We start from the raw sequence: 20520 nt of genomic DNA on the forward strand, positions 1-20520 counted from the left end.
GAACAAGTCTATGGATACTAGCACTTGCAAAGTTACTGTTCTCGGGCGAACCCGACTAGGTGGGTCGAAAACAAGAGTGGATCCGAACACTTAGGGTGTTGGACTATGCTGGAGCACCGGAGTACTCAGTTTACCTAGCCCAGGGGCTGCGGCTGCATAGGGTTCAAGTTGCGTCGGAAACCCTTGTTGAAGATCCAGGAGCCTGAAGAAAGAAGTTGCTGGCAGGCGGCCAGTGAAGAAGTTCGTGGTGATCCAAGCCTGGATCAGGGAAGAAGAAAACCTGTAAGCAGAGGGGACCAAGTTCTGAATCACTAGCCAGTGATTTAAGTGGGCACCAAGATGGCACCGGACGAAGTCACCTCAGCCAGGTGAGTGGGCGCTGCTGGGCTCTGCAGTCTCTCGGACCAGGAGGCGTTGTCGGCGACCAGGATGGAGGTGCGAGCTGTCCCACGAAGGTACTTGCTGTCGACGTCGCTGGACCCAGGATTGGGGCAACAAGTCTTGGCAAATGCAAGGCCCACGCGGTGGACCTAAAATGGCGTCTGGAGTAGACCAGGAGGGTCCAGGGTGCTTCTCTGATGGAGGGATGCAAGGGCCAGTCTGGAGCAACCAGACCAGCGGTGTTTGTCGTTAGAGTTCGTCGTCAGAGGGTCACTAGCCAACGGGCAAGTGACCTGGACAACGTGGTGAGCAGCAAAAAGCAGAAGGGCCCCACGCAGATCTCGTGGATGCAGGGGGGCTGAACTTCGGTGCTGGAGCTGCTCAGGGTCGGGGCTTCTCTTACCCCAAAGCACTCGGTCGAGGGTCACTCGGTGGTCGTGCTGGACAAGCGTCGTGCAGTCTTCAAAGATGGCCGGTCCCTCGAGGTCTCGTCACACCCACGGATCACAGCTGGGCTGATGATGCAGGTTGAGGTCAGAGGTGCCAGGGAAGCCGGTTCTCGTCGTGCTGGTCAGTCTTGATCCGGAGGAGAGACTTAAAGCAGACAGCGATGCTTGGTTGGTGCCTGCTGCTGCAGGGTGACTACTCCTTAGTCACAAGGGAGAAATCTTAGGAAGAAGTCTTGAGTTCCTTTCGTGGAAAGTAGTTTCAGGATTCAAAGATGATCTGATTTGGAAGGGGGCCAGTTCCTACCTTTATCCTGCAAAAAGGGGCTGGCACGTGACTAAGTCCTGCCCTATGGGTGGGACTAGGAGGGGGGGGTTACACCCCTCTCCTTTGGCGGGCTTTCCCCAGATCAGGGGCTGGAGTGCCCCTGGAACTGGTTCAAGCCGGCCTATGCACAGTGAGCACCGGGGTGCCACTTGCAGTCACCTTCCTCTAAAGCCCTGCCTACCTAGGATACACAAAATCCTGTCTGGGACGGTGCTGGCACCGCCCCTGGCAGGAAACCCTTTGTCCTTGCCTCCTGGGCTGGGAGGACTCCCAGCAGCAGGAGGGCAGACTTGTGTCTCGGTGGCAGCATCCATTTTGTGGAGCTAAGGCTCGGTCTGACTTTAACCGGGGTTACAGGTTACATACATGTCGTGTCCCTCTAGAAGGGTGGAATGCTAACCCCGTCGCCAGAATTGGCGAAGGTTAGTATTCCAATTCGTATGACACCTTACTCGACATGTTTTGATAAAGCGATACCAGAGTTGGCATATAACCGCGAGGATTATAATGCACTTAAGAGTATATGGTATGCGATATCATGGAAACGGCTAAGGGATGGATCCCGAAAGCCGCAGACAGGCTCAGCTCATGCCAGAGCACTATCTCACACGATTCCAAGCACTCTGCCTTCAGGATTGTCAAGGCCTGCCATAGGAGTGACTGATAGGAGATCTGTGTGTCCATTTAGGTTTAGATATAGGAATACTATATCTACAGCAGAGGGTGAGTACACCACTCTGCCCCAGCTGTCAAGCAGCCAGTTGTGTCTGATTTAGTTAGTCAGCCCAGGGGTGGCATAATACATGCTGCAGTCCCTGGGAGACTTCTGGGTGCACCTCAGCCCTGGGTACAGGGACTTGGAGAGGGCCCAGTGCCAATTCAGTACCTGGGTACAATTTGGAGTAGAGAGAACAGCTAGGCTGTGGGTCTGATTAGCAGGCCCACAGTCAGGGAAAGTCGTAAACCAGTGAAGCAAAAAGCAAAAATCTGGGTGATCATAGGATTGCAGACCCTACTCTCCTACATGACCCCCCCCCCCCAACTTTGGGACAATAAGCTAACCTTGACCAGGTGAGTCTTCTTGCTCTAAGTGGAAATACCTGGAGAGCCCATCAGCATTGCCATGATCAGTACCAGGTCTATGCTCCACTGTAAAATCCATCCCCTGTAGGGAAATGGACCACCTAAGTAGTTTGGGGTTTTCACCCTTCATCTGATTTAGCCATAAGAGGGGCTTGTGGTCGGTCTGAATCTTAAAGTGAGTGCCAAACAAATATGACCTCAACTTTTTCAGGCCCACACCACAGCAAAGGCCTCCCTCTCAATAGCTGACCAATTTTTCTCTCTGGGGGTCAGCCTTCTGCTAATAAAAGCAATGGGCTGGTCGTTACCATCAAAATTCAGCTGAGATAGAACATCTCCCACACCCAACTCAGAAGCATCTGTTTGGACCACTCTGCCCCAGCTGTCAAGCAGCCAGTTGTGTCTGATTTTGTTAGTCAGCCCAAGGGTGGCATAATACATGCTGCAGCCCCTGGGAGACTTCTGGGTGCACCTCAGCCCTGGGTACAGGGACTCAGAGAGGGCCCAGTGCCAATTCAGTACCTGGGTACAATTTGGAGTAGAGAGAACAGCTAGGCTGTGGGTCTGATTAGCAGGCCCACAGCCAGGGAAAGTCGTAAACCAGTGAAGCAAAAAGCAAAAATCTGGGTGATCATAGGATTGCAGACCCTACTCTCCTACAGTGGTTGTACCGGGAGGGTGTAGAAGAGGTGGCGCCGCCACAACCCCCTAAAACAACGCGTCTGTCAAGAAAATGTCTGAAGCTAAAACCGGGGGACCCTAAGCTACAGATAGCAGAGGCCCTCAGCAACCCTAATGCAACGATGGATCCACCCTGCTTCCTGAAACCCCAGACAGTGCCAAATAAAATAACTGTTCATGTAGAGGTCCACGTCCCTGAGCAGACCCCAACGCCGGTTGTAAGTGTTCAGTCCCTGCCTAGGGTCTCAACAGGTGATAATACGCAACCCCTAGAAGGTCCTTCTATCATGAATACCGACGGTCTCACGGTGCTGAGGGGGCTGGTAGACAGCCTAGGTAGAACCCCAGAAGCGGTGTACCAGGGGTCTTTGAGCACAGAGGGTTTACAGAACCCCTGTAACCAGTCACCACACCCTGGCACAGACATTTCAGCTAGGCCCCATGATTACAACGACAGCTCCTCACAATCCTCATACCCTTTGTCCCCTAGTACGCCTCCGGGGGCATACGAGCCTACCAGCCCTGCGGCCATCCACGTGTACAGTCCTGTGTCCAGCCCCGCTGCCAACCCCATGTACAGTCCCGTGTCCAGCCCTGTGTACAGTCTCGTGTCCAGCCCCGCGGCCAACCCCGTGTACAGTCCCGTGTCCAGCCCCGCGGCCGTCGTAAGTCCCACACTGCCCTCAGCAATAAGTGTGGATGACAATTCCGCTATGGACTACTATGATTTGCCGTTTATTGCACGCCCCTTTGGCACTTTCACGCTCCTGGACTCACCATACCAACAGCAATGGAGGCTCGCTATTTGTAGAACACGCCAGGAACAGGTGTTAAAGAATGGGGCTAAGGCTGTTAGCAGTATAGTGGTTACTGATGAGGCGTTACAGAATGGGGCCAAGACTGTTGGCAGTGTAGATGGTCCTGAGCAGGCGTTACAGAATGGGGCTAAGGCTGTTAGCAGTGTAGATGGTCCTGAGCAGGCGTTACAGAATGGGGCGAAGGCTGTTAGCAGTATAGAGGGTCCTGAGGAGTTGAATCCGTTTATAAGGCCGCGCAAGGTGGGCCCCTCTAAGCAGGAACAAGATGAGCCTGTAAACACCCTAGATGTAGTGGGGGCTCATGTAAAAGAGATACAGATGGCTGTTAGAAAATTAAAACGTCAGGCGAACGGCGCAAACATAAAAATGGAGCTGGGGATTTTCAGAACCAGGTGCACGAGGGATGCACAACAGAAGATCGTGGAAAGGGTTGGGTTGTGTAAAAAAGTGATAATACAGGCGTGTCAGGCAGCTGTGGCTGACATACACGGTATACAGGCGTGACTAGGGCAGCATCAACCCCTAAAGACCCCCACAGCCACTGGTGCTCATAAAAGGCCCCCAAAATATACCCGTAAGGTCCAGAGGTTAGTGACAAAGTCTGTACGCTTCTTACAATTGCTCAAGCAGCGCCCATCTGCTGCTCCACAACCCCGCAGACAAGACAACCCTGTTTCCCTAGACCCCTTCAAACAAGACACAGCTGTTTCCCTAGACCCCTTCAAACAAGGTACCATAGCTTCAAGACCAACGTTTGAAACATATAAACCAGCACTTCACCAACGACAATACATAGGGTCAGGATCTAACATACCGAGGGTCGGCCATTTGAAGGGGGTTGGGGGGCTGGCTTTAAAACTCCAAACACTGGAACATTCAGAAGGACCTAGGGGTTGAACTGTAGCGGCGGGCTCCATGAACAAGGCGCACAACGACACCGACCTACCTGTTCAAATAGGCTGGGGCATGGTATCTAAAAAAGCCTGGGGCCGTAAAAAAAAACAAAAGTCGTTTAATAGTACAAAGCAACACCGGCTTTTAATACATAAGCTGAAGAAGGCGAGAATATGCGCTCTCCGCAGGTTTACAAGGACCCCTGAGACATGTCCTACCCTGACCTCCCAAAATGACACAGCAGAGAACACCTCCGCAAATCACACTCCTTCTGATGAGGGCCCAGAGCCCTTGTTTTTAGAGAGTGTTAGAAGTTACACTCTCAATGTAGAGAGGTTTAGGGCCGTAGAACACTATGAGGAGTTTAGATTTGTTAACTTACACCAAATAACATCAACCACTCATGGTGTTCTAGCTATACATCAGGCTGTGCAGGAGCTCATAGAAAGGTTGTTACACAATGTGGGTCCTAATGACTTTTTCCAACTCTGCTTCCAGGGGCAGGGTTTTGACACGCCATTGTTCACCAGGCGGAAGACCCGAGATCTTTATGACGCTATGCAATTTTTAGAAAACCTCGCAAGGCTTTTACAGAGTAAGGCTCAACTAGTCGCCTATGGCACTTTTAGAGTCATAGCCCTCATTGTACGGGGGCGTGAGGGGGGTGTTTCCAGACCTTTAAAGAGCATACTATACAGTCAAATAATTGGTAAGAAACAGCGGTGGCTGCTCAACTTTAGCAACGCCGCGGCCAATACATATCTGGCGGCCAGCATTGTGGGTCTGCTGATGGCTCGCAAGACCCCTGACGCTGTCATCATGTCTAGAGCTGCTGAAGCCCATGAGGTTCTTGAAATACCTCCTGACCGCTAGGTCGGCTTTGGCGATATAGGTCTTTTTGAGAACTATTTCGCCGTGACGGTGAAAGTTCTTTATCACAGCGGTTCCTGGCAGTACTTTACAACTGGGGAACCTGTGAGAAACAAGACCGTATATGTCCTCCACATCGAAAATCATTTTTACGGCATCTTGAACCTTAAAGGTTTTCGGGGGCCAAGTATGTGTGCACCCACTGCGACCATATATACAACAATAAAACATACCACCAGTGTGAAATGCATTGCAAGATGTGTCAGAGGGACAGGTGTATAGAAGACGCTACCCTGAAGGTGAGGTGTGGCACGTGTAGGATGTTTTGTTGCTCGCAAAACTGCTTGAGCATACACGAGAAATCTTTCAACTGCGTCCCTAAAAAGGACTGCAGCGAGTGTGGGCAGTATGTGGCAGCGGATCACAAGTGCAAAGGTATGATATGTCCCCGTTGGCATGTGTCTTACAAGGCCGGCACCAACCACCAGTGTTATATGGTTGAAGGTCTACCTCAAACCAAGACCGAAGACTATATAGTGTTTGATATAGAGTGCACACAAGAGACGGGGGTACACCAGCCTAACTATATTTGCGCACACCATCTAACTTCCGACGCCAGCTGGGAGTTTGAGGGGCGAGCGTGTGTTGGTGATTTCCTAAGCAGTTTCATTCAAGCCAAATTCCAAGGGTATACCATGCGCGCCCACAACTCAAAAGCCTATGACTCCTTTATTCTGCGAAACATGATTTGTGAAAAGATACAGGTGGAACTCTTAACCCAGGGGTCTAAACGGATGCTGATGACGGTATGCCCTTTTAAAATACGGTTCATAGACACCCTGAATTTCCTACCCATGAAATTGAGCAAGCTGCCAAAGGCCTTTGGGTTCCCAGGGTGTAAAGGTTATTTTCCACACCTTTTTTTTTTTCAGAACAACTTTAATGTTTATTTGAAAATAAGATTGCAATAAGTCCACAGTACTCCGAACACCGGAGGGGCTGTGAGAAGAAAAGACATAATGCAAGCAGTTGCAATCAACACAGCAATCAAAATTACCAGTGTAATTAAAAAAAATACCCACCCCCCCCAACCCCGTAAGAACCACCCCCTCCCTATTCCCACCCTAACCCTATGCACGATGTCCACTCAGGTCTACAAAGTAAGGAGTCCTTTTGAATTGGTGATGCACTTCCCCCCCTCCCCCAGTTCTCATAACATATGTTGATCCTCAACATCCTGCTGCAGCGGCGGCTCAAGCCACAACCCTCTGTACTCCGCCCATCTCTTCCATATTTTATAGTGCTTTTTGGGGCAGCCCCGGGCCTCATATACTGGACGCTCCAAGCCCATGCAATAATCTAACCCTTGTTTCCACACTTCTATCGGGGGGGCCCTGGAGTTCTTCTAGGCGCGGGCCACATCCCTCTTGGCAACCGTGGGACCTAGAAGCAGTAAGTGTCGTTTGTAGATGTTACCGCCCACCTGTTCCATGACGTGAAGAAGGCCCAGCTGTGATGTACGTGGAAGTTCCCAGCGTAGAACCTCATCCAGGCAATCCCACACTCGCATTCAGAATCTCTCCAGCACTCTACAAGACTACACTGTATGTAAGAACATGCCGACCTCCTGGCCACACCTCAGACAGTCAGGGGAAGCAATCAAACCGGCCCGCCACAACCTCTCCCTCGTAAAATAGGCTCTATGTAAGTATTTAAATTGGATGAGGCGCAAGCGTACGGCAATAGCCGCTTCCCTCGGGGTGGCAAGAGCTTCCCTCCAACCCTCCTCGTCTATGTCTCCTACGTCTCTCTCCCAGGTGCTCCGTAGCTTGTCTAGAGCAGGGGAGCAGTGAGTAACCAGTGACTGGTAGATGCGGGATATTTTCTTCTCCTCCAAGTCACCCATAAATAACTTAGCTTCCAGCGGGCTGAACTCTGGAAGGGAGTCCAATCCCTCCAGAGCAGGGGAAATGGCATGTCTGAACTGCATGTATTTGAAAAATTGAGTGTGGGGCATGTTATATTCGTCTCTCAGATCCTGAAACGATTTAAGGGTGGTGCCCCTCATGACATGGCCCAGCGCTGAGATCCCTATCGCATCCCATCCACTGAACCCTTGCAAGGCCGCCAATGCAGGCAGTCGACCATTCCGCCACAGCGGGGTCTCCCCTGTTAACCTGTTTCACCATCCCATACGGCGGAGCACTCCACGCCAGATCCTAAAGATCACCTGGGTAACCACTGGGAGCCTCTTCCTCTTTCCCGTAGAGTACAAGAGTGTATGGATAGTGTCTGGTTCCATCAGATGTCTCTCTGGGGCGTACGCCGGGTCTCCCCGATCCCCGTACCACCACTCATTCAGTACCAGCAAGTGGGAAGCTTGATAGTAGGACAGGATATCCGACGATGCTAGGCCGCCACAATAGGTAGAGAGGACACAGGTGCGGAGCGCCACCCGAACGGTGCCCCCGGCCCAAAGGAAGCATCCCAGTGCCGAATTCACCTGACGAAACCACTGCGGCGAGACTGGGTATGGGTGGTTCTTCAGCTGATAGAGCAGGCGAGGGAGGGCAACCATTTTGAAGATGGCCGAGCGGCCATAGAGATTGAGGGGCATACGGGACCACGTTTTCATGTCCGACCTGACTCGGTCCCATACTGGAACCACATTGAGTTCCCATGAGACTCCCGTTACATCTGTCAAGAAGACCCCGAGGTATTTGATACCCCCGGTAGCCCTCTGTAGGGCCGCCGCCCAGTCCCCTAGCTCCACACTACCTCCCAGAGTCCATAGAGTGGATTTCCACACATTAAGTTGGAGCCCGATACCTCCCCGAAGACTCGCATAATTTCCAGGACCCTCGGTCCCGACCTGTTCAGATTTGTGAGGAAAAAGAGCACGTCATCCGCGTAGAGCGCGATCCTATCAGACGGTCCAGATTCCCATTCAAAGCCTTTCATCTGCGCATCTATGCGTACCCACGCCGCTAGCGGTTCCATGGCGAGGGCGAACAGGTACGGCGACAGGGGGCACCCCTGCTGGGTGCCACGACCAATAGGAAAGACGCCCGAGACCTCGCCTGCCACTCTCACAGACGCCGTTAAATCCGTGTAAAGCAGCCGTATGTAGGAGAGGAAGTGGGGGCCCAGGTTTAAGCAAGGAAGTAGCGTGTGTAGGTACACCCAGCTCAGTGAATCAAAGGCTCTATCAATATCAGCCAACAATAGCGCTGCCGGAGTTCCAGTGGCATGCATCATTTTCTAATACCACCTGGGCCCGCCTGATGTTGTGTCTTGTAGCTCTGTGCGGCATAAAACCGGCCTGGTCCGGATGGACCAGGTCAGTGATCAACGGGAGAAGACGGTTAGCAAGGGCCTTAGCTAGTATCTTCGCCTCTATATTCAGCAGCGAAATGGGTCGATACGATTCGGGACGGTCGGGGGGCCTCCCTGGCTTACAAAAGACCACTATCTCTGCGTGTCTCCAATCCCCTGGTAGGTGACCCAATTCCCTAACAGCTTCCAGTGCCTTTTGGTAACACAGCCCTAGCTGGAGGTGATATTTCTGAAAGAACTCGCACGGGAACCCATTGGGTCCCGGGGCCTTTCCTGTATTCAGCTCGCTGACGGCCTTCCCTATCTCTTCCGCGGACAGTGGAAGCTCAAGGAGACTGCGGTCTTCATCCGAGATCCCCCGCGGTGGGAGATCCGCAAGGAATTTATCAATGTCCGCAGCTGAGAGGAGTTCCCTTAGGGGCGTACTGTGTCTCATAGTAGCTCGCAAAGCTGGCGGCAATCACCCTCGGATCCGACATAGTAGCCCCGGCAGCAGCTGTGTCGGAAACGTGCTCTGGCAAAGTCTTTACAGCATCGTGCTGGATTTATCCCCCCACTGGTAGATCCTGCTTTGCGTGGCGAGCCAAACTTGACGCGACTCCTCTAGGTGCAGGGACGCAGAGTCCTGCTGGGCCTGTAGCAGCCGCCTTACATCTCCCTTATCTCCCGCCTTGGTGCATTGCTCTTCCAGGACGCGGACCCGAGCCACCGCACTTTCTAGGCCCCCCCTACGCTTCCTACGCGCTGACGCACACCAGGCTATGTCCATTCCACGAAGCGTGGGCTTCATAGCCTCCCAGAGGGTCACGTCATCTAATCCCGACGCCTCATTGTCATTCAGTAATGGGCAATGGCCTCCCGCATATGAGACTGATAGTCGTCCTGTTGTAGGTGCCAGGTTGAGAGGCACCACCGAAACTGCTGCCGCCTATTATCCAGCAGTAAGTTAAGGGGGAGTGGTCAGAGAGCCCGCGTGGTAGTATAGCCGCCGATTCCACCCTCCCTATCCTGGTGCAGGGAACAAACAGGTAGTTTGAATTCAACAGCTGTTTTTACCACGGCTGCCCCAAGTGTTACAACCCCACGAGTATAACAAAATGCTGGGTGCCAAATTTGAAAACTTATACAGACGTACTATGACAAAGGCCCAGTATGTTGAAAACCAGTGCTTTGCTATGAGAGTTCTTTGGGAGCACGAGTGGTTAGACATGTTAAAAACCGGCACAGACCTCTGCTCTTTTCTTAAGACTCGTGATTTACCCACACCCGCTGGTGAGGGTGAGAAAATACACTACTATGATTTCACCAGTCTGTACCCTTTTGTGAACAAGATGAAGTTGTACCGACTGGGTCATCCCGCCATCATCTATGGACATTTTAAGCCCCTAGACGAATACTTTGGGCTTATCAAATGTGAAATCTATCCTCCTAAGCAGCTTCACTTCCCGGTGTTACCGGTGTTGATGGCAAGCTGATGTTCCCCCTCTGTCGAACATGTGCGATGCTTAAAGAGTTTGACGGCTGCAGACACACCGATGAACAAAGGATGCTCACAGAGACCTGGTGTAGCATCGAGGTACAAGCTGCCTTAGAGAAAGGGTACAGGCTCGGTAGAGTACACGAAGTGTGGCATTTTAAGAGCACTACAACACAACTCTTTGCCCCCTACATTAATTTGTTTCTCAGAGACAAACAGGAGGCCTCAGGGTATCCTGAATGGTGTACTAGTCAGGATGCAAAACAGAAATACATCTACGACTACTACGCTCACGAGGGTATCCGTTTATGCCCCCATCTGATAGAGGTCAATCCTGCACGCCGCCAGTTAGCCAAACTCTGTCTCAACTCCTTATGGGGAAAATTTGCACAGCGCACAAACCTTTCAAATACTAACTTAATATCAGATCCTGATGAACTGTTCAAGTACCTGTTTGCCCCATGCTATGAGGTGTCCCGCTGCGAGTTTATCGATGACTATACCGTGGCTTTGTGATGGAAATACGCCCAAGAGTACCCCACATCGAGTAACAACATAAACATTTTCATAGCCTGCTTCACGACAGCCCACGCTCGTCCAGAGCTTTACGGATAAGCTCCAGGATCGCTGCTTGTATCACGATACAGATTCTGTGATTTTTCTGAGCAAGCCTGGGGATGAAGACCTTCCTCTGGGACATTATCTGGGTAATCTAACCAGTGAGCTAGATAAGGATGAGTATATAAAATAATATACCTCCTCAGGGCCTAAAACATACAGTTACCGTACCAACACGAACAAGGTGCGTATGAAGGGCAAAGGGATAAAATTAAATGTCAGCAACACCCTAAAAATCAATTTTGATAGTTTGAAGAATCTGGTGCATGAATACGCTACAGCAGACGATTCTGAGAATGCTAAAACCATAGTCGTGAAACAGCCCTGCATAGTCAGATCCAAAAAGAAGTGGGAAGTCACAACCCAGCCTCTACATAAAACATTGCAAGTAGTTTTTGATAAAAGGGTCCTGACCACCGACTATAAAACACTGCCTTATGGTTATTAGACCCATTAGAGAGACACCTGCCACAGCAAGGACACTAGGTTACAGCATCCATTCTCCTGCGTGCTAGCAGGATCCTCAAACTGCGGCAAAAGCTACTTTATAAAAAAGCTCTTAGAAAATGCAGACTCTGCTTTATCACAAACCCCTAACAACATTGTGTGGCTTTATTCATGCTGGCAGCCTCTTTATACAGACTTGGGCTGTCGGACGCCCCATATCAAATTTATAGAGGGTATACCGAATAACCTCAACGATGATGAGCTACTACCACCAACCCTTGTAAATATGATAATTGTTGATGATCTGATGCGTGAAGGTGGTGATCATCCAGAGTTAGAGAGAGATTTTACTCAATATTCACATCATCGCAATCTAAGCATCTGCTACATTGTGCAGAACTTGTTTTACAAAGGCAAGAACAGTAGGTCTATAGCTCTCAATGCTTCATACCTTGTTTTATTTAAAAACCCTCGTGACAAACAGCAAATAGCCGTCATCGCTAAACAAATGTACCCCGGAAACACACACTTCTCAATGGAGGCCTTTAACAACGCTACAGCAAAACCCCACGGGTACCTGTTGGTAGACTTAAAAAATGAAACTCTAGAAGATTATAGACTAAGGGCTAATATTTTTCCCCCAGAGCTACCTGTAGTTTACACCCCAAAGCCCAAGACCAGGACCTATAAAAAGCAGCGCTGATGTCTTTTAGAACCATTTACAGGCCGGCCCTTATAACGCTCAGTGGTGACCATGTCTGCACACCTACGCCGCAATTTAGCTCTCCTGAAAATGCTTGTTACAGCCAGCCCCCAACATCGAAAGGCCATCCTGGGCACTGCTTCTGACGACTTAGTGTCTGCCATTTCAGAAGTAGCCCTATACACCCTAAAAGGCAACGTCCCTATATCAAAGCGTCAGTGACAGGTTCTGAAGAAGAAGAGGAGGCTTAACAAGAAGCTCAGTAATAAAAGGGCCTCACTCATCACCAAGAAGAAACTGGTGAAACAGTCTGGAGGTTTTATAGGTAACCTACTGGGGATAGCTATACCGGTAATTACAAGCCTCCCCGCGGGTCGGTGATGGATCATGCCACAAAAATGTATCTGGTTCCTAGGCAGCAAATGGAGCAAATGGGGTCTTCCTCGGACAACGCCTGGGATGTCCGTAGAAATGAGACTCTACGCCTGGATACTGAAATTAAAGACATTTTGAGGAGGACTGATCTAAACCCCTACGACAAGGCTAACCTTTACAACAGCACTCTCAAAAAATTCTTAAATTACTACACCCAGTGGAATACCGAGAAGAACAAGCTGGCTCTATATACCCCAGACTCTGAACAACCAGCTGCTCCTGCCAATGACCCTCAGCCCCTACAGCCGCCTCTTGCGACAGCCTCAGATACCTTTGTTGGAGATCTCCTAAAAAATATAGTTCAAAGGCACAGAGGGGCTGCGCAGATGCTGCTGAGTAAACTAGCCGCTTCTAAATACCTAATCTCTTGGAATGAACGAGGCGGGTTTCTCTACAAGGGCCAACCGGTTGCAGGGTCGCATATGTACGATCTAGTCAAAGGTCTCACACACCCCAAAATCCTAACGCCTCAAAATGCCCGAGAGGGTGGGAGCAGTTTCTGCGAGCCGCTGCTGAACTCAATATACCCTCCACGATCGTTGGTAATAATGAACACCGAAGACTGCTAGACAATTTGAAGAACCCCCTACTACCATCGCCTGCAGGTTCTGAAGTCCGAAGGCTATCCCCTACTTGGTCTACCCCTGCACAGCCGGCGACATCTCGAAAAAAAAGACATTGCCCCAACCACCCCTCACATGGATTACTCCTTGATGTTTCTAAAGACTTTTTGAATAATTGTGTGTGTGTGTGTGATTTTTATTCCTATGTTTCTTCAATAAAGTTTTGTCAACTACATGTTTGTAATAAACACCCTGTTATAACTTTACAAACCGTCTCAGTCGTCTTTAAAAAAACAAAACATTTTATGGTGCATGTATATTGAAATAACGAGTCTGAATGCATGTTTTTAAAAATATAATGTCTTTATTATATACGTTCAACATTAAGCCTACAACTGTTATAAACCCTTACAGTTTTGACAAGGTACATATTCTGTTTTCACAGGTCTGACCGATACCCGGGTGTTTTCTTTTACAAATTTAGCAACAAGATCCCTCGAATATAGATTTAAGAAATTACTAAATGAAACACCCGTGACATTTTACTGATAACATAAATACAGTGTTCACCGCATGTGATGGCCATGGAATCCTGCACCCTTAGCTTGTTATACTCCACCACAGCTGCAGCTTTTTTCACAAACTTGAATATAGGTGGTGTATAGAGTCTGTGCTCAGGGAACTCTGCGGTACTGTCAAACACGGTAACCTTGTCAACATCTATAAACATGGCTGCCCAATGTGTCCCAGCCTGGTCATGCGGGTCTGTGTTAAAGACTAGGGTGCATGGTCTTTCTGCCCCTATTTCGGTTGGTAACCCATCGCTAGGGAAAACACCCAAAAAGTATTTCCTAGCGTATTTATGTCTGCTTAAGAAGTCACGTATCTGCACAGTATCCATTTCACAATTTTTTTTAAAGATAGTCAAACAAAATCTGCCTTGCGTGGTTGATCTGAATGATGCTGGCGAATACAGAGAATACGACCATGTTCACATTAGCCGCCAGTGGTGCTGCGAATCGTATTTCAGCTTTTAGATTCCCATTTTTAGGGCGAGGCCTCCGCCCACGTAAGTGGGAGGAGTTTCGAGATCCTAATGTTAAAGAAGAGAAAAAAAAAGTATCTCCTAGGGCTTTGGCGAGACAAATTCCACACATTCCTTAGTGTGTTCTGTCATCTGGCCAGTGATTCGTCTTCGTTGTGTTGTCGTTTTAATAGGCTTGAAGTGATAGGGTAAATGTAGTTTTGTTCCGCCATCTTGGGCATTTTTCGTTCGTGTGCGCGCAAAGAAGTACATTAATTATAATTAGGAGCTGTCAGGGTGCCTCCGTAAGTGAATCCAGATGGCCGGGCGCGTTCACCATTCAGCAGCGCTCAGCGCGCAGCTGCTGCATGCCAGGCCGGGAAAGGGCTTCATTAGCCTCACTCATCCGGCGCTGAGACAGGCCCCCTCCCTCATCTGTATCGGCGAAACAGGACAGATGCAATAAAGAGTGCCTAGGAGCTGGCTAGATGCACCATGGAGCGCTTCGAATTGGGTAAAAGATGCCCGTTTCAAAGCAGCCACATGCAACTTAACATACTTACAAGCGGGCGTGTGTGTGTTAGAAACCAACTAATGTTAAACCATGTGTCCGCTATCACTCACTCTCTTCTCTCCACTACTGAACAGACAGAATAAGAGGGCCACTCTGGTCAGTCACTCATGAGTGACACTAAACTCTTCCCACAAGACCTGTGCAAATTATTGCGATCAAGCACTTCCTCACAGATGGTACCCGTTCGGTAAAGCGCTTTGGCGACGCGTCAGAGGCATGAAGCTCTATATAAGCACAATTAACATTACAGTTGCAGAGATATAAAATCGTCAGGTTTCACCCAATAGTTGAGAAAACTACACCATAAATAACAAATTACATGATGTTTGTTATATGTTTTACATAGCAAACATTTTCAGGGCTCGGATTGTGCATGGCTCTAAGAGCCAAGCCAGAGCCTGAGCTTGGCTGTTCCTGTTAACTTGTTTCCTCTCTCACCTCTTACCCCAAAACCCATTTTCAATTTTAAAGACGGTGAAAACAACATTTCGACATGCTGACGTTGAGATTGATGGAGCACTTAACAGGTGCCTTCTCCGTGGCCTCTTCTGCCGTGATTGTGTGGGCCAAAGTTCACATTTGGGTGGGCCTGGCCCCTGCTTTGGCTCCTCGTAACCATGGGCAGAAGGAGACACTGGCTGAAGAACCATTAACTCACTGATGTACTCGACCAGCGTTCAACCCTGTTGCCTCGTGAATATACAAAGATTGCAGCAACATTAACCAACTGAGCTATCTTACCCGGATACGAGGGTGTGATCTGCAAATTAAACACGGAGCTTAGAGAATGTACAGTCGCTCACCTAGGTTTGTCCATTGGATTCTTCCCTGAGACCTGCAGGCTACACCCATACCTCAGCAGCAGGAGCATTAACCCTCAGGACTGTTTTACCAGCTAGTGCGCTTCCATTTGTTTTCGGGCATAGCCGCCTGCGTGTGATGGGACTACGGGCAGTGCAGAGTGCAGAATCAGAGTGCAGAATCAGAGTGCAGTTTGAGAGCGCAGAGTGCAGATTGAGAGTGGAGATTGCGGATTGAGAGTGGAGAGTGCAGTGTGAGAGTGCAGTTTGAGAGTGCAGTGTGAGAGTGCAGTGTGAGAGTGCAGTGTGAGAGTGCAGTGTGAGAGTGCAGTTTGAGAGTTGAGAGTGCAGTTTGAGAGTGCAGTTTGAGAGTGCAGTTTGAGAGTGCAGAGTGCAGTTTGAGAGTGGAGAGTGCAGATTGAGAGTGCAGATTGAGAGTGCAGTTTGAGTTTGAGAGTGCAGTTTGAGAGTGCAGATTGAGAGTGCAGATTGAGAGTGCAGATTGAGAGTGCAGATTGAGAGTGCAGTTTGAGAGTGCAGTATGAGACTTGAGAGTGCAGATTGAGAGTGCAGATTGAGAGTGCAGATTGAGAGTGCAGATTGAGAGTGCAGAATCAGAGTGCAGAATCAGAGTGCAGAATCAGAGTGCAGAATCAGAGTGCAGAATCAGAGTGCAGAATCAGAGTGCAGAATCAGAGTGCAGAATCAGAGTGCAGAATCAGAGTGCAGAATCAGAGTGCAGAATCAGAGTGCAGAATCAGAGTGCAGAATCAGAGTGCAGAATCAGAGTGCAGATTGCAGTTTGAGAGTGCAGTTTGAGAGTGCAGAGTGCAGTTTGAGAGTGCAGAGTGCAGTTTGAGAGTGGAGAGTGCAGTTTGAGAGTGCAGTTTGAGAGTGCAGTTTGAGAGTGCAGTTTGAGAGTGCAGTTTGAGAGTGCAGTTTGAGAGTGCAGTTTGAGAGTGCAGTATGAGAGTTGAGAGTGCAGTTTGAGAGTGCATTTTGAGAGTGCAGTATGAGACTTGAGAGTGCAGATTGAGAGTGCAGATTGAGAGTGCAGAATCAGAGTGCAGAGTGCAGATTGCAGTTTGAGAGTGCATTTTGAGAGTGCAGTTTGAGAGTGCAGAGTGCACTTTGAGAGTGGAGAGTGCAGTTTGAGAGTGCAGTTTGAGAGTGCAGATTGAGAGTGCAGATTGAGAGTGCAGTTTGAGAGTGCAGTTTGAGAGTGCAGTATGAGAGTTGAGAGTGCAGTTTGAGAGTGCAGTTTGAGAGTGCAGTTTGAGAGTGCAGTATGAGACTTGAGAGTGCAGATTGAGAGTGCAGAATCAGAGTGCAGAGTGCAGAGTGCAGAGTGCAGTTTGAGAGTGCAGATTGAGAGTGGAGAGTGCAGTTTGAGAGTGCAGATTGAGAGTGCAGTTTGAGAGTGCAGTTTGAGAGTGCAGTTTGAGAGTGCAGTTTGAGAGTGCAGTTTGAGAGTGCAGTTTGAGAGTGCAGTTTGAGAGTGCAGTTTGAGAGTGCAGTTTGAGAGTGCAGTTTGAGAGTGCAGTTTGAGAGTGCAGTTTGAGAGTGCAGTTTGAGAGTGCAGTTTGAGAGTGCAGTTTGAGAGTGCAGTTTGAGAGTGCAGTTTGAGAGTGCAGTTTGAGAGTGCAGATTGAGAGTGCAGATTGAGAGTGCAGATTGAGAGTGCAGAGTGGCAGTGAGTGCAGACTGAGTGCAGAGTGACAGTGAGTGCAGACTGAGTGCAGAGTGACAGTGAGTGCAGACTGAGTGCAGAGTGACAGTGAGTGCAGAGTGACAGTGAGTGCAGAGTGACAGTGAGTGCAGAGTGACAGTGAGTGCAGAGTGAGTGCAGAGTGAGTGCAGAGTGAGTGCAGAGTGAGTGCAGAGTGAGTGCAGAGTGAGTGCAGAGTGAGTGCAGAGTGAGTGCAGAGTGAGTGCAGAGTGAGTGCAGAGTGAGTGCAGAGTGAGTGACAGCGAGTGCAGAGTGACAGCGAGTGCAGAGTGACAGCGAGTGCAGAGTGACAGCGAGTGCAGAGTGACAGCGAGTGCAGAGTGACAGCGAGTGCAGAGTGACAGCGAGTGCAGAGTGACAGCGAGTGCAGAGTGACAGCGAGTGCAGAGTGACAGCGAGTGCAGAGTGACAGCGAGTGCAGAGTGACAGCGAGTGCAGAGTGACAGCGAGTGCAGAGTGACAGCGAGTGCAGAGTGACAGCGAGTGCAGAGTGACAGCGAGTGCAGAGTGACAGCGAGTGCAGAGTGACAGTGAGTGCAGAGTGACAGTAGAGTGACAGTGAGTGCAGAGTGACAGTGAGTGCAGAGTGACAGTGAGTGCAGAGTGACAGTGAGTGCAGAGTGACAGTGAGTACAGAGTGACTGTAGAGTGAGTGCAGAGTGAGTGCAGAGTGACAGTGAGTGACAGTGAGTGCAGAGTGACAGTGAGTGCAGAGTGACAGTGAGTGCAGAGTGACAGTGAGTGCAGAGTGACAGTGAGTGCAGAGTGACAGTGAGTGCAGAGTGACAGTGAGTGACAGTGAGTGCAGAGTGACAGTGAGTGCATAGTGACAGCAGAGTGACAGTGAGTGCAGAGTGACAGTGAGTGCAGAGTGACAGTGAGTGCAGAGTGACAGTGAGTGCAGAGTGACAGTGAGGGCAGAGTGACAGTGAGGGCAGAGTGACAGTGAGGGCAGAGTGACAGTGAGGGCAGAGTGACAGTGAGGGCAGTGTGACTGTAGAGTGACAGTGAGTGCAGAGTGACAGTGAGTGCAGAGTTACAGTGAGTGCAGAGTTACAGTGAGTGCAGAGTGACAGTGAGTGCAGAGTGACAGCAGAGTGACAGTGAGTGCAGAGTGACAGTGAGTGCAGAGTGACAGTGAGTGCAGAGTGACAGCAGAGTGACAGTGAGTGCAGAGTGACAGTGAGTGCAGAGTGACAGCAGAGTGACAGTGAGTGCAGAGTGACTGAGTGCAGAGTCACAGTGAGTGCAGAGTCACAGTGAGTGCAGAGTCACAGTGAGTGCAGAGTGACAATGAGGGCAGAGTGACACTGAGGGCAGAGTGACAATGAGGGCAGAGTGACAATGAGGGCAGAGTGACAATGAGGGCAGAGTGACAATGAGGGCAGAGTGACTGTAGAGTGAGTGCAGAGTGACAGTGAGTGCAGAGTGAGTGCAGAGTGACAGTGAGTGCAGAGTGACAGTGAGTGCATAGTGACAGTAGAGTGCAGAGTGACTGTAGAGTGCAGAGTGACAGTGAGTGCAGAGTGACAGTGAGTGCAGAGTGACAGTGAGTGCAGAGTGACAGTGAGTGCAGAGTGACAGTGAGTGCAGAGTGACAGTGAGTGCAGAGTGACAGTGAGTGCAGAGTGACAGCAGAGTGACAGTGAGTGCAGAGTGACAGCGAGTGCAGAGTGACAGTGAGTGCAGAGTGACAGCAGAGTGACAGTGACAGCAGAGTGACAGTGAGCGCAGAGTGACAGTGAGCGCAGAGTGACAGTGAGCGCAGAGTGACAGTGAGCGCAGAGTGACAGTGAGCGCAGAGTGACAGTGAGCGCAGAGTGACAGTGAGCGCAGAGTGACAGTGAGCGCAGAGTGACAGTGAGCGCAGAGTGACAGTGAGCGCAGAGTGACAGTGAGTGCAGAGTGACAGTGAGTGCAGAGTGACAGTGAGTGCAGAGTGACAGTGAGGGCAGAGTGACAGTGAGGGCAGAGTGACAGTGAGGACAGAGTGACAGTGAGGACAGAGTGAGTGCAGAGTGACAGTGAGTGCAGAGTTACAGTGAGTGCAGAGTTACAGTGAGTGCAGAGTTACAGTGAGTGCAGAGTGACAGTGAGTGCAGAGTGACAGTGAGTGCAGAGTGACAGTGAGTGCAGAGTGACAGCAGAGTGACAGTGAGTGCAGAGTGACAGTGAGTGCAGAGTGACAGTGAGTGCAGAGTGACAGCAGAGTGACAGTGAGTGCAGAGTGACAGTGAGTGCAGAGTGACAGCAGAGTGACAGTGAGTGCAGAGTGACAGTGAGTGCAGAGTGACTGAGTGCAGGGTGACTGAGTGCAGAGTCACAGTGAGTGCAGAGTCACAGTGAGTGCAGAGTGACAGTGAGTGCAGAGTGACAGTGAGGGCAGAGTGACTGTAGAGTGAGTGCAGAGTGACAGTGAGTGCAGAGTGAGTGCAGAGTGACAGTGAGTGCAGAGTGACAGTGAGTGCAGAGTGACAGTGAGTGCAGAGTGACAGTGAGGGCAGAGTGACAGTGAGGGCAGAGTGACAGTGAGGGCAGAGTGACAGTGAGGGCAGAGTGACAGTGAGGGCAGAGTGACAGTGAGGGCAGAGTGACAGTGAGGGCAGAGTGACAGTGAGGGCAGAGTGACAGTGAGGGCAGAGTGACAGTGAGGGCAGAGTGACAGTGAGGGCAGAGTGACTGTAGAGTGAGTGCAGAGTGAGTGCAGAGTGACAGTGAGTGCAGAGTGAGTGCAGAGTGACTGAGTGCAGAGTGACAGTGAGTGCAGAGTGACAGTGAGTGCAGAGTGACAGTGAGTGCAGAGTGACAGTGAGTGCAGAGTGACAGTGAGTGCAGAGTGACAGTGAGTGCAGAGTGACAGTGAGTGCAGAGTGACAGTGATTGCAGAGTGACAGCAGAGTGACAGTGAGTGCAGAGTGACAGTGAGTGCAGAGTGACAGTGAGTGCAGAGTGACAGTGAGTGCAGAGTGACAGTGAGTGCAGAGTGACAGTGAGTGCAGAGTGACAGTGAGTGCAGAGTGACTGCAGAGACAGTGTGTCAGGGTGCACATTGTGTGAGTGTGCAGAATGAGTGTGCAGGGTAAACAGTGTGTGACTATGCAGGGTGACATTGGGAGTGTGCGGGTGAGCAGTGTGTGAATGTGTAGGGGCAGTGTGTGAGTGTGCAGAAAACACCACACACACATAACGCACACACACATAACGCACACACAAACCACACACCTCAGTGTCTCAACACCACACACTTGTCACCACTCAACACAACACACTCACCACCACACTCACTCCCCAGGCTCACCCCCACAGACTCACC

At 50.2% G+C, this 20520-nt stretch overlaps 1 protein-coding gene across 1 annotated transcript in view; it reads right to left on the reverse strand.

Moving 5' to 3' along the window:
- Window positions 1-20520, reverse strand: part of LOC144752922 (E3 ubiquitin-protein ligase TRIM39-like) — a 406522-nt gene that overhangs the window by 142515 nt on the left and 243487 nt on the right. Inside the window, exon 6 of the mRNA XM_078640743.1 lies at window positions 6866-6903. Coding sequence (XP_078496869.1) covers window positions 6866-6903 — 38 coding nt within the window. The remainder of the gene's footprint in view (window positions 1-6865; window positions 6904-20520) is intronic.

This window comes from Lissotriton helveticus, chromosome 5_1, assembly GCF_964261635.1.
Source record: "Lissotriton helveticus chromosome 5_1, aLisHel1.1, whole genome shotgun sequence".
Lineage (NCBI taxonomy): Eukaryota > Metazoa > Chordata > Amphibia > Caudata > Salamandridae > Lissotriton > Lissotriton helveticus.